The sequence below is a fragment of the Chelonia mydas genome, chromosome 18 (genome assembly GCF_015237465.2).
Source record: "Chelonia mydas isolate rCheMyd1 chromosome 18, rCheMyd1.pri.v2, whole genome shotgun sequence".
Taxonomy (NCBI): Eukaryota; Metazoa; Chordata; order Testudines; family Cheloniidae; genus Chelonia; species Chelonia mydas.
In genome coordinates, this window is record NC_051258.2 from 15,112,626 (window position 1) to 15,126,415 (window position 13,790).

The 13,790-nt window shown below is 44.4% G+C and overlaps 1 protein-coding gene across 3 annotated transcripts in view; it reads left to right on the forward strand.

The window, feature by feature from the left end:
* Positions 1–13,790, forward strand: part of TTLL10 (tubulin tyrosine ligase like 10) — a 98,133-nt gene that overhangs the window by 40,347 nt on the left and 43,996 nt on the right. Inside the window, exons 2-5 of one of the 3 annotated variants that reach the window (XM_043531842.1) lie at positions 1,344–1,494; positions 3,058–3,264; positions 4,134–4,323; positions 11,602–12,284. In XM_043531842.1, the coding sequence (XP_043387777.1) occupies positions 1,356–1,494; positions 3,058–3,264; positions 4,134–4,323; positions 11,602–12,284 (1,219 nt within the window). In that variant the 5' untranslated portion in view covers positions 1,344–1,355. The remainder of the gene's footprint in view (positions 1–1,343; positions 1,495–3,057; positions 3,265–4,133; positions 4,324–11,601; positions 12,285–13,790) is intronic. The other 2 variants (XM_043531843.1, XM_043531844.1) reach the window with 2 other exon arrangements.

Genomic DNA, 13,790 nt, shown 5'->3' on the forward strand with positions numbered 1-13,790 from the left:
CTTACTGGCTGTATCAGCTTGAGCAAATTGGTTAATCTCTCTCTGTACCTTTGTCTCTGTGTTTAATGGGGAAGCTCATTTCTGTACAAAATGTTGAGTCCCCACATGAATAGTGCTGTGTAAGTGCAAAGCAGTGTGAATTCATCAGTCCTATTTTAATTTTTTAAAGGAATCCTTCAAATAATTATGCAGTTTAATATTTTTCTTAATATATATTTTATCTGTTTTGATTTTTTCTTTGTATTTGGTACAGTGCTCTTAGCTTATGGTAAAGAGAATCCTGAAAGAGCATTATAACCTTATTGTATATGCTGGGGTGGGTGTGTTACTCCTTACATAAATCTGGATATATCTTATAGTCATGGAACTAGAGTATAATACTTCTCTTTAATGCCGTCATTGCATCACTAGATCTTGTAAGACTTTTTTGGGGAACATAGATATTTTAGTAGAAACATTCCAACCATAAACTTCTTAAGCAACAATGTAACATCAGGCAACCACTCTATAGCGTTCTGAAAACAAATTACTCAAACTTGGTTTTTGCAGCTTTTCATGTCACCGAGAACTTTTTGATGGTGCAATTTCCTGCTGTTTTCACTGTATCTATACACAGTACTCTAGATCTGTAAAGAAGTATAGTGTAGTATAGAATAGTACTTGCATTTCTAATAGCATGTTTTAGTACAGGGTCTCTAAGTTCCTTACAGACCGTTAATTCAACCTGCCTTCATAACTCTGGGAGGAAGGTATATATTCCCCTTCATTTTACATACGAGAAAACTGAGGCACAGGGTGTTAAAGTGAATTTCAAGTCAGAACCCAGAAATCCTGAACCCTCAGTCCTTCCTGTGCACTAACAATTAGGCATTACTTCCTAGAAGGAGTAGCACCTACTGGAAGTATTTGCAATATCACAGGGTGCAGCACCGCCGTCCTTCCAGCCTGTATGACTCTGTAACATGTAGGCGGCTTGGCCATGAGATGTGTAAATCAGGAAGTTGGAAGGTAAAGCAAGGGCGAGGTTCCGGCTTGGTCTGTGTGAGCCGAGCATTGGAGCTAATCAGGCACATCGAGCACGAACAGGAAAATACAGAGAATGTTGCTGAAGGTCACTGTGACCTCCAGGAAGAAATGCCAGAGTATTCACACTGGCTTGGCACCTCCTCACTCGGGGATGCAGGGCCAAGCCAGAGCTAGAATTGAGTTTGGGCCAGACTCCGGCTTTCCCTGACTTTGCTCGCTCCTCTCTAGAAAAAGAAAAAAAAAAGTTTTGTCTTGAGAAAAAACAGACAGGGCTTGCTGCCCGATTTTCCTCCTTTCCTTCTTGTGTTTTGATTCAGGAGGAGCTGCAGATGCTCCGAGGGAAGAAACTGTCCGTACAGAGCAGACTTCAGGACCCCGACTACCGGTGGCAGCTGCGGATGAAGTTTCTCGAGCGGGCAAAGAGTTACACAGGTGTACCCTACGCCAAGAAGTATCACGAGCCGGGCAGTAAGTGCAGACCCTTTCCGCCCATTCACCTTTTCCCTGATGGAGCAGGTATGGTCACTACTGTCTCCGGTGATAACCTCCTGACGGTTCGTGCCTTCCTTAGGCCACAGATGAATGGTAACATCTCTTCTTTGGCGGTTCAAATAAAAAATATAAAGGACATAGAGCCATTGTCAGGAGTGAGATTAAGGGTGTCTAATTTGGCCCTTCCATATTCATGTTACCCCAGTTTAGACACCATTATGATCATCATCCTCATTATGGTCGCACCTAGAAGCCCCATCAGAGATCAGGGAGCCATTGTGTTAGGAGTTGTACATACACCTGGTTAGAGAAAGAGGTTAGAATCTAAATAAACAAAAGGTGGAAGGGGGAAACTGAGGCACGGAGCAGTGAAGTGACTTGCCCAGGATCAGTGGCAGGGCTGGGAATAAAGTCTAGGTCCCCTGACTCACACCCCAGTGCATTATCCATTGACACATGCTCCCTTAGACGTCCCTAGACTAACATACACTTACCATCAGGCACTCCATCTAGGAACTTTGATTCCTTTGGACTCAGAGGACTAAAGAGGTCAAATTCTGCTCTTTCACCCCAAGCAGTTCTACTGACCAGACACTGGCTGGTACGACACATATCTCAGAGGGACACAAGAGAGGAGTGGAGCAACAAAAGTAGCCAGTAAGAAGTTGTTTAAAGTTCCTAAATGTTTTTCAAAATGTTTAAATGTAGGTGAAAGTGACATTTTTCATTTTAAAAAAAATTAAAAGAAAAATTTCCAGCCATCTCCAAAGCTTCAATTCCGCATAATCCACATTACGTCTGAAACATCTACATAGATCCTGTGGATTTGGTGAGGCCATAAAACTAGCAACGAGGGAACCTTTTTTGTCCAGAAGTTATAAGCGTCCAACAATTCAGGTGATTTTGCCGGACCTAAATCCAGCATATCCAAACTTCTTAGAGCTGCAAAACTGGGCTGGAAATCTCATGGGATTCCTGCTATTTCCAATTTCCAGTCAAGCTGGAAATACCATGAAAAAAGACATCCTGGTAGTATTTTGGCACTTCCTATTCCAATTGCAAGTGCCATCCTGAAATGCAGAGGTCACACAAATCAGAAACAATGGAGGGGAAAAAAATACCGAAACTGCCAAAAGGTCCAGTTCAGGTTTGGTTTCCAAAACGGACGGAGATTCTAGGGCATGGTATTGAGGCCCATAGCTGGGCATTATAGTTTTATCCACATTAAGAACATGGGTCAGACCAAAGGTCCATCTAGCCCAGTATCCTGTCTTCTGACAATGGCCAGTGCCAGGTGCTGCAGAGGGAATGAACAGAACAGGGAATCATCAAGTGATCCATCCCCTGTCGCCCATTCCCAGCTTCTGGCAAACAGAAGAACAATATACGTTGGTGTGCCTGCCCCTAGACAAATCTGAATTATTGTGCAAAGCTGTCTCTTGCTGCATCTTCTCTCACCAAAGCGACTCTCCTGTCCTCCTGCTGGATAAAAAGGGAGGTTCCTTTGTCATTTTGCTCACCTACTGCCTTGCTTCCCAGCTCCAGAGTACGACTCCCCACTCTTCCTGGATTGCTGCGGACTGATTCGGCAGGTGGTGCGTGACTTAAAATCGGAATTTGGCTTTTGCATGGGTCCAGGAAACCAGGCGTATCAGTATGACACACTCCCCATCACTCTGCCCAGTGAGGAGCACATGAAGCCGGGAGACCTCATCTTCATTTCAGGAACGTACTTCGACACAAAACGTAATGTCAACAAAGATATCTATCCGTCCACACATCCCCTTTGTACCTCCTCTATTTATCCATCCATCCTCATATGTATTTCCACCCCCTTCATATCCGTTCATCCATCCGTACCCATACATACTATCCTCATATGTACCCCCCATGCATATCCCCCATGCAGCTAACCTCAGAGAGAAGTATACAACATTGTTAGAGTAGCTGTGAGCCACCACACAAGGCTAGACACACATACACAGGGCTGTGAATTTGGATTTGAATGATCCCGGTTAAATGAAGTAATAACCGTCCCAAATTTTTACACCTTTCTGAAATTAAACTTAAAATGAACACTTTGTGAATTCTGAAGATGTGGTTTGGGCTAGTTTTGGTCATTCTTGTGACTATCTTTGCAATTCCTGATGGAACTAGACCAGAAAGGTGCTTTTTTTGTGTGGAGATTTTCAGCCATATCTTTCCAAATTACAGTGCAATTGTGAGAATTTCACAAAAAGTTGTCAGTTGAAGTTGTTATTACTGGACAGCTGTTTGGTGGCCTGCATGCCATGAGTTTTCTGAGCCTGTTGGACAGGTTTTCACATCACAGACAGCCCCAATCCATTTGGCTTTCCTCCTGGGAGTTCTTTGGGGCGGGGGACAGTCTCTGAGGTGGGATGAATGACTGAATGGACATGGAGACTAAACTGTCCTCTCAGCAGCAAGGGTATTCTTTTCTGGTCAGGGCAAGACACACTGACTGAACAGTGACACCGTCTGTCAGGGCCAGTTCTATGGATAGACAGTCTCCAGGGTCGTCAGCCCAGCACCTCCCCAAATGCCATTTTAAAGGCAACTTTGGAAAATGCACAGTCATTTCCTTGTCATTGCAGGAAGGAGGCAATTCCATGACATTGTCCACGTGGAGATCTGGCTGGGGGCCGGTGAGCGCAGCCTCGGGGCCAGGTGGAAAAGGGGCAGACTGCAGATCTTTGATTCCTACCGGTTTGTTTCTCCCTCCTACGGAGACATGGAATATCACTTCAAGTCCATTGAAACTTGGCTCCAAGGCACCTGTGTCAGGCAAGCATCACTGGCTTTCTTAATCTATACAAAAAGAAAAGGAGGACTTGGGGCACCTTAGAGACTAACAAATTTGAGCATAAGCTTTCGTGAGCTACAGCTCACTCCACTGAATGCATCCGATGAAGTGAGCTGTAGCTCACGAAAGCTTCTGCTCAAATAAACGTGTTAGTCTCTAAGGTGCCACAAGTCCTCCTTTTCTTTTTGCAGATACAGACTAACATGACTGCTACTCTGAAACCTGAAATTAATCTATACAGTACACATCAGCCTGGGATGCCTGAGGCTGGCAATCTTAGGATCAAAGGGTATCCTGAGACATTTCCCATGTCACTTGCCAGGGGTTTTGGTGTAATTCTGTTCTTAAACGTGACTGGAGAAAAGGGCCCCTTCCTATCCCAGGGGCCTGCTTCCTGGGCCAATTTCTTTCTTACACTGCAACCCCTTTGTTCCACTCTAGCATTGCAAAGGGGTAATAAAGAATCCAACCCCTGGGAGTTCATTGTGTGGCTGAGAGCTTCCAGAACATCTCTGCCCTGCTCCCCCTCAAAGCACCCGGGGATGGGTCATGCCAGAGGAAGGAGATAGAGGGAGGGAGGAGCTGGCTGCTCACTGGCTTTTCTTGGCTGGCATACCAGCACCTAGGGGAGTGTGACAAACTGGTGCAGCTTAGAGCAGCCTTGAGGCTACTTGGAGGCAGTCTGGGGAAGGGATTGTCTCATTTAGAATCAGGATACACAGCCTGGCCCCTCCTTTCCACCAGAACATTGTTCCCTAGAGGCCCCAGAAAACCCCAAGAAACTGTTAGTTCTGGCCAGTGCCCTGAGGACTTCCTAGCCCAGTCTTTCTCCTGGTTGGCCATGCAGTGAAGCTATAGGGCCCCATTCACAACCAGCACAAGCGGGCACAATACCATCGACTTTCCCCTTTGCACTCCAGTGAACTTGCCCTCAGTGTTAAACTGGTGACATGACATTCACCTTTATGGCAGCAGAGAGGTTATAAACACAGGTTCCTTCAATCCAGGATCAAGCCAGCTCTGACCAAACACTAGATCAGAAAGGACTCATACAGTATGGCCGGGCCAGTAGATTTAGTTTTTGTATAAAAGCTTCTTCCCATCCTCCCCCATCACCAAATACATTCCTGTCTCTAAGTCTCTCCCTCAAGTCTTTTTGTGCTAGCCAGGGGTTTCCTTAGCTTCCCACCAAGTGTGGAATTTGGCTCCAACCTAATAGCAGAGGTGCAAGTGCTACCTCGGTTAGTTAACTCATTGCAGTCTATCCTGGAGGCCAACTTGTGACTGCAGTTCTGTGGAATTCAGATTGTGGGCCAGTGCTTTTTGATCACGTTCATCAGTCGGGGTTTGGTGCTATGCTATAAGCAGCATTTGCTAAACCAAAAAGCTATGGTTCCTGTTCAGCTGGTATCTGCTGTATAATTTTGCAAAACCACCAAGAGATATTGCATTGGCCCCCTTCTGACATCTCACCCTGAAGTATCTTGTGCTTTTTCTGGGGATTCAAATTCAAAGATGTTATTATGACTTCAAAGAACTTGGTTGCTATTGAAAGATGCAACTTAGCTGTTGCTGCATAAATAGGCCATAAATTATGACTTGAAATTCAACGGAAATTCATTCAGAAATGCCAGCGAACTTCATGACCACCACCACGTATTGAATCCTAGCCCAGAATGTTTCAAAGTGCAGTTAGAAGAGCAGGGTTGAAGGCTTTTGTTATTTTTAATCCTAATTTCCTGTGGGAGAAGAGTACTTTATGATGATTTTTTAAAAAATGAAAATGCTTAATTTTTCTCCAAGAGCCATTTAATTTCTACCAGTCGTTCATTTCACCAGTGTTTCATTGCATTTTGCAAAGTCACTAATTCTGGTCTTCAATGATTGCAACCAAGAGAGATGAACTACCTGCTTCTGCTTGGACAATGATAGAGTATAATATCCTCAGATGGGGTCAACTGGTGAAGCACCGTTGACTCTAGTGGAGGTATGCAGATTTATAGCAGCTGAGGACCCAGTCCCCTTGATATAAATTTTATCCTTGGGATTTTATTCGCCTTACTGAGGCAAATAAGGCCAGTCAGCCTCACCTCAGTCCCTGGAAAAATCATGGAGCAGGTCCTCAAAGAATCAATCCTGAAGCACTTAGAGGAGAGGAAAGTGATCAGGAACAGTCAGCATGGATTCACCAAGGGAAGGTCATGCCTGACTAATCTAATCGCCTTTTATGATGAGATTACTGGTTCTGTGGATGAAGGGAAAGCAGTGGATGTATTGTTTCTTGACTTTAGCAAAGCTTTTGACACGGTCTCCCACAGCATTCTTGTCAGCAAGTTAAGGACGTATGGGCTGGATGAATGCACTATAAGGTGGGTAGAAAGCTGGCTAGATTGTCGGGCACAACGGGTAGTGATCAATGGCTCCATGTCTAGTTGGCAGCCGGTGTCAAGTGGAGTGCCCCAGGGGTCGGTCCTGGGGCCCGTTTTGTTCAATATCTTCATAAATGATCTGGAGGATGGTGTGGATTGCACTCTGAGCAAATTTGCGGATGATACTAAACTGGGAGGAGTGGTAGATACGCTGGAGGGGAGGGATAGGATACAGAAGGACCTAGACAAATTGGAGGATTGGGCCAAAAGAAATCTGATGAGGTTCAATAAGGATAAGTGCAGGGTCCTGCACTTAGGACGGAAGAATCCAATGCACCGCTACAGACTAGGGACCGAATGGCTAGGCAGCAATTCTGCGGAAAAGGACCTAGGGGTGACAGTGGACGAGAAGCTGGATATGAGTCAGCAGTGTGCCCTTGTTGCCAAGAAGGCCAATGGCATTTTGGGATGTATAAGTAGGGGCATAGCGAGCAGATCGAGGGACGTGATCGTTCCCCTCTATTCGACACTGGTGAGGCCTCATCTGGAGTACTGTGTCCAGTTTTGGGCCCCACACTACAAGAAGGATGTGGATAAATTGGAAAGAGTCCAGCGAAGGGCAACAAAAATGATTAGGGGTCTAGAGCACATGACTTATGAGGAGAGGCTGAGGGAGCTGGGATTGTTTAGTCTGCAGAAGAGAAGAATGAGGGGGGATTTGATAGCTGCTTTCAACTACCTGAAAGGGGGTTCCAAAGAGGATGGCTCTAGACTGTTCTCAATGGTAGCAGATGACAGAACGAGGAGTAATGGTCTCAAGTTGCAATGGGGGAGGTTTAGATTGGATATTAGGAAAAACTTTTTCACTAAGAGGGTGGTGAAACACTGGAATGCGTTACCTAGGGAGGTGGTAGAATCTCCTTCCTTAGAGGTTTTTAAGGTCAGGCTTGACAAAGCCCTGGCTGGGATGATTTAACTGGGACTTGGTCCTGCTTTGAGCAGGGGGTTGGACTAGATGACCTTCTGGGGTCCCTTCCAACCCTGATATTCTATGATTCTATGATTCTATGATTCTAAAACTCCCCTGTGCCATTCAAAGGAAAAGCCACTGTTATCGTTCATCTATACGTACAGGTAGAACTTCTAACTTCCAAAACTCTCTCCAGATCAGATCCTTGAATAGGTCCAAGGAGCACCTAGTGCAGGTTAGAAGGGTGTGCGCGTAAACCTGATGTAAAGCTCATTTTTGCACTTCCCCAGCCCTGGGGCTGCCACATGCCAGGCCAGCCCTCCAGCATGTTCGAGCAGCCTGAAGAAGGTTGTAAATGACATCAGCTGACAATGCCCCTGAGTGACCAAAAGAGCAGCCTTGGATCAGCAAATTGGAGGGAAGCCCTGGCCACTTCCCTTTTACGTTGGCCATGCCCCTTCGCTAGCTGCAGGGATTGAGGCAGTCTAGTCCCCACTACACTGGCTGTAAACTACAGGAGGATTCCCCTAAATTGGGGTGATTCTACAGAGCTAAGTTACACCAGCTCCGTGCCTAGGATCCACAGGCACTAAGGCTTAAAACACCCACCCTGCACCCAACAATCTGAGCCTCCTGGTTCTTTGGCCTATTATTTGCACTGAAAGAAAGAACCAGCCATGAGCCAAAGAACCACCAACGACCTCCATTATACACAGGTTAGAAACCCCCAATATTTTAGTGCTATACATTATTCTACTAAATTTGTGGATAAACATTTTGGGACAGATGACTCTACGGTGATCCAAAGGGCCTGCATATACACATATGCACAGGCAAGTCTAATGACTGCCTACACAAGCAGATACCGAGCATACAGTTCCATAAGCTGAATGTGCCTATGTCAGTCGTTGGCCTGGGCGGTGCCCGTTTTGAACTGTACCTACCGCAACATACTGAAAGGTATCAAAGGCAACAAAGGTTAACAAAGGCAGGAGAGATGGAGCACTGAGCAATGAGGTCAGTGGCTGCACTTGAAGGACAGGTACACCGTGATCAAAATTCATATTGGCAGCCACTCTGAGTCGAATTTTATCAGGTGACGAGCGAGTGGTTGCGCAGGGGGAAGGAAACAAAATTAGCTTTTACGGTTTGCTTCTGAGTGACATTGAAAGTGGGCGTAGTGTCTGGCAACACAGGTGAAGCCTGACCTTTCGAAGACTTGAAGAGGACCGTGGACGACTGAGTTGAAACAAGCCAGGCAACAGGCGTTCCAGCCACCAAATTGGTTTCCCTATCTCTCTGCTACACGCGCTCACTCTGGTGCACACGTGTGCGCCCGCTCAAACAGCAGCCCTCTTTATCACCGCAGAGCTTTATCTAAAAACACACCCCCTTTGTAGAAGTCGCTCTGCATGTTAATGCTGGAACCCCTTCCACAATTAGCAACAGTCGCTAGGCAGCTGTTGCTAGGAGACCAGCCCTTGTTTATAGTGCTGAGGGTTTTCTGAACCTGCCGGATGCCTCCTTTGGAAGCTGGTGTATATAAAGCAGAGGCAGGTTTGGTTTCAGAGCCACCACTTGCTGCTGTGAAGCTATCCTTCTCCACTCAGTGAGATAAGCAGTCCACACTCTACAGCCGTGTGGGTCTGCTGCTCCATAACGCGATGGTTTGGTTTCTTTAGAAGCTCTCTTAATGGCCCTGCTAGAAGCCAAGTTTTCCAAGCAGAAGGAAGGACAGGGGACAGTGAAAGCTTTGCTACGGCATTTAGTGTCTGCTGAGCAAAGGTTAGAATTTCCATTTCTTTACTTCACTTTTTTCTTTGAAAGAAACAAAACAAAGCAGAAGTTCTGGTTGGAGCAATTCTAAAATCAAGGTGGAGATAAAGATACTGACTTACATCAGCTCTACATGTGATCCAATGGCAGAGTAATAGTGTCAAATTATGAACCTAGTAGAAACTATCATCAGTATTTTAATGTTCAGAATGAATGTCTAAGAACGGATCTAAAACACACTGTGGCAAAGTCCTTCCGTGCCCATTCTCTGGGCTGAGTCAAAGCTCACAAGCTTAGCAGCCTGCTTTCACAAGCTAGCCTTCCTCGCCTCCTGTCTTAAAGACTGCTGGGGAGTGTTACAAGCTGCTGTGCATCACACCCCACATGGGGATGAAGTGATCTTTAAATGTATAGTTTGTAAAGTGCTGTGAAGTCCTTTGGGATGAAAGGCATTAAATAAATGCTGGCTGGAGTATTATGGCAACATCACCTTTTCCTTATGGCGAACGTTCATTGTACGGATTAGAATCTGTTATAGAGAACCATAGATTTGTATATTGCTGTACAGACAAACAAGATCCAATTCTCATTTACCCCAAGTCCTCTTTATACCCCTTGATATGTAAATGTAATTTCGCCTATTTTACGGCCTCAGTCTTTACACTACCAGAGTGGTAGTCATGGAAGGGTGGGACTTTTAGGGTAAATATTCAAAGGGAGGCAAGGGGATTTGCTCAAGTGATTCCTCAGATCCCTTGGGACACTTGTGAAGACCATTTCTCTCCCAAAAGGCTATGCCAGTGACGGAAGTTAAATCCTGTGCATAATGCTGAGAAGAGAACATACCACCCAGTTTCTCTCTCTCCATCCAAAATTTCATGAAATTAGGATGCACTTTAGACTAGAGACAGGCTCAAGGCCTAAAATCTGAGTTCTGATTTTGAACACCACACAACAGTGATGTTTCAGACCTGGGGTTTTGGTTCAAACCCGCTACTGAATAGCCACTCGTGAAATAATAATAATAAAATATCTATTGTTTAGACAGCACATTTCCATCCTGAGATTTAATAGCTTTTGGCAAACGTTAGTGAGCGTTATTAGGAGAGCTGGTCAGAACATTTTCAGCTAAAGAGTTTTCCATTGGAAACCATGATTTTGTTGACATTGAAACATTTTGCAGGAACATGTTGATTTCAACAAAATTTTGTTTTGAAAAAAAAATGGAAATGAAGCATTTTGAGGATGTGGAAATGGAATGTTTTGACATTGTTGACATGGTGTGTTTCAGTTTTCCATTCTGACATGACTTTTTGTTTCCATATTTTTAAAGTTGAAATTGGAGTGAACCAGCCTGATTTTATCAACATGAAAGGTTTTGATTGACCCCAAGTGAATTTTCTTTTACATTTTATTTCACTTGAGATTTCAAAAAGGTTTGTTTTCATTCCAATTCAACGAGAAAACAAATATCAAAATAATGGAATTTCCCATGAAGCAAAAATTCTGGTTCCTGCCCAGCTCTGATTGTTATCCCCCATTTATAAAGGGGAGAATGAGGCATAACAAGGCACGGTGACGTGACCAAGAACACCCAGTGAATCAGCGGCAGTGACTTAACATTCACCTGCTTCTCCCGCCCACTCACTCCAATAAATCACAGCTTTCCTTTAAGAAGGAACAAGTTGTAGGTAGGTCTGTTTTGATGCCTTATTAACTCGGCATTCATTGTCTTTCAACCTATGTTATGTCTATCTCAATGGGAGCACATAACACAATACACTTCTGTAATTTCCCATTGGGCCTGCCTCTACAATAGAGATTACCCAGTATATTTAGCCGTGACATTTATAGCTGGAGGAATTGTTTAACATTTGCTTATCTTCGACTATCTGTTACCCTAGCTTGGAAAGCCTATTTCCACACCCTCCCCCCTTGCTCTAATCAGTGTTTCAGTTCCTCAAGCCTTGTGAATTAAGCATCCTCTTCTTAAACAAACGCTTTGCTTGCTGCTTTTACTCAAAACCATTCCTTCTCAAAGATTGGTTACAAGCCTGTCTCACTAAGGTTATTCTCCCACCTACTGCCTGAAGAATATTTGGCGTCAGTGCTCTAATGAAAGGTCTCATTTGTTGTCTTCATAGCCACTGCCCAGAACACAAGTGGGCTTCGGTTAGAGAGCTTCCCCGCAAGAAGTCTGTCTTCTATCCTGAGGCTGTACAACAGAAGCCTGCTGACGATGATGGAGGCGGCATGGAAAAGGAAGGCAAGATGCAACTGAAAAATGAAGAGACAGCTCCCAGATCCCAAGGCATGGCTCAGGCCATAATGAGCAGGACCAGATTGAGGGAGACCACCCATATAATTGCAGTGGATTTACAGGGCATCCCAAGAACTGGGTCTAATGTTACCAGAGAAGATGAAATAGAAAGGGGGTTAGATACAGAAGCTAGTGAAAACAGGGGACAGTCACCAGCGAGCAGGCTGCTGGAGACTAATCTTACTAAACCGGACTTGGAAAGCAGTAACTGTGCACCCCCGGATGGAAATTTGGGTCAGAATAAAGGTTCTGAGGAAGCCCAAGAACCAAAGACAGCAACAAAAGTCACATCTAAGGCCAGCCAAGAAAACAATAGGAAGGAGAACAGTATAGATCTCAAGCCTTCCCAGATCATCCATGATTCTGGTGTAATTGCTGAAAATGCCCCTTCAAACTCCAAATTAAATTCCAAGGGGACATTAGCAACTAGCAAGAGGAAAAAGGGAACCAAGTCAATGACAAAAGAAGGAGATAAGCAGCTGGTTGGATCCTCATCAGCTGATACAGGTGAATCTTGGAGCCTTGACTCTTAAATGTCAATATCTAGTCATCAGGTCACATCCTCAGTTGGCATAAATACCAATGGAGTTACAGCAATTTACATCAGCTAAAGATCTGACCCATAACCTTGTATACAGTTGTGTACAACTTGTATGCAAGGTTGTATACAGTTGATTGTAACTGTATTGTACACAATTGCTACCTCCTGTTAACAACACTGAAAAGATGGGCATGTGCCTTGCCTCTGAAACAAATCAAGTTAGAATTTACTGTCACTGGCAAACATCTAGTGACACTGAAATAATGTAAATTAAGCTTTTAAGTGGCAAATTGGAAACACGGAGAGAAAAATAACCTCTCCATTAGCAAGAAATTTGGGTGAAGAAGAAATAAATCTCTTCATTAATAGGCAATTTGGCTGAAGTGCTACAACATTTTCAGTGATAAATACAGCAATCAGCTTATCTTCTGACGTTTCCATTGTTAAAAATCACATGGATGCACTGGTAGTAAAATGTACATTAGTTCATTTCAAAGGGAAACGTTAATAATGAGATAATCTTCAGGAAGATTTTGATCTTTAAGAAAGATGGTTACACAAGTTAGATGGAGTGAATGAGAATTTCAGGTAGGTTTCAGCTCGGGCTCCACAGGCAGGGCATTTAGATAACAATCTGTTAGACCACTCTTTCTATGACAGTAGAAAAAGCAGACACTATGTTGTCAACGGCTGAGGCTTTTTGTTTCTTCTGATAATAGATTTTCTAGAGTACAGAGTGGCAGCATTGTGTGTGTCAAGAGCAGAAGCTAAGATTCATTATGAGGTGCTTATGCATGGACCTCATCTTGATAGACACAGTTTTAGGTGCCTAGATACTTTTGAAAATCACACTAGGTGCTTAAATACCTTTAAAAACCTGGCCCTGAGTGACCACAGTTCCCAATGAACCAAATTCAGAGATGAGTCTAACGATGTCTCAGATGGAGTAATTTACTAGGCCCAATTACTCCATTTTAGGCTCCCTTAGTCTTCACTCCCACTTAACTGACAAGTATCTTTTAACCCCTCCTACACATCTCCTTTGACTCTGCCCCACTGACTCTGAATCTAAGTTACTATAACTCATAGGATGAAGGGCCAAAAGAAGGGGTGCCTAGACTCACCTCTCAGTGTGTCAGCCGGTCAGCATTGTTCATTGTCAGGATGTCCTGAAGATGACACTTCAGTGGTGGTTCTTTCTGGGAAGGACAATATAATGTCCCCAGAGCAATCAGCGCCCTCCAGGTTGGAGATAGGTTTGGTAGAGCAAATGACTATCTTTATTCCAGTGTTGCCCCTATTCTGGCATCCATGGTTCTATATCTTGGAGCTGACACAGAATCGTAGAATCATAGACGATTAGGGTAGGAAGACACCTCAGAAGGTCATCTAGTTCAACCCCATGCTCAAAGCAGGACCAACCAACATGCATGTATCTGTCAGAGGAGCTTGCCTGAATGCTCCTGGATCAC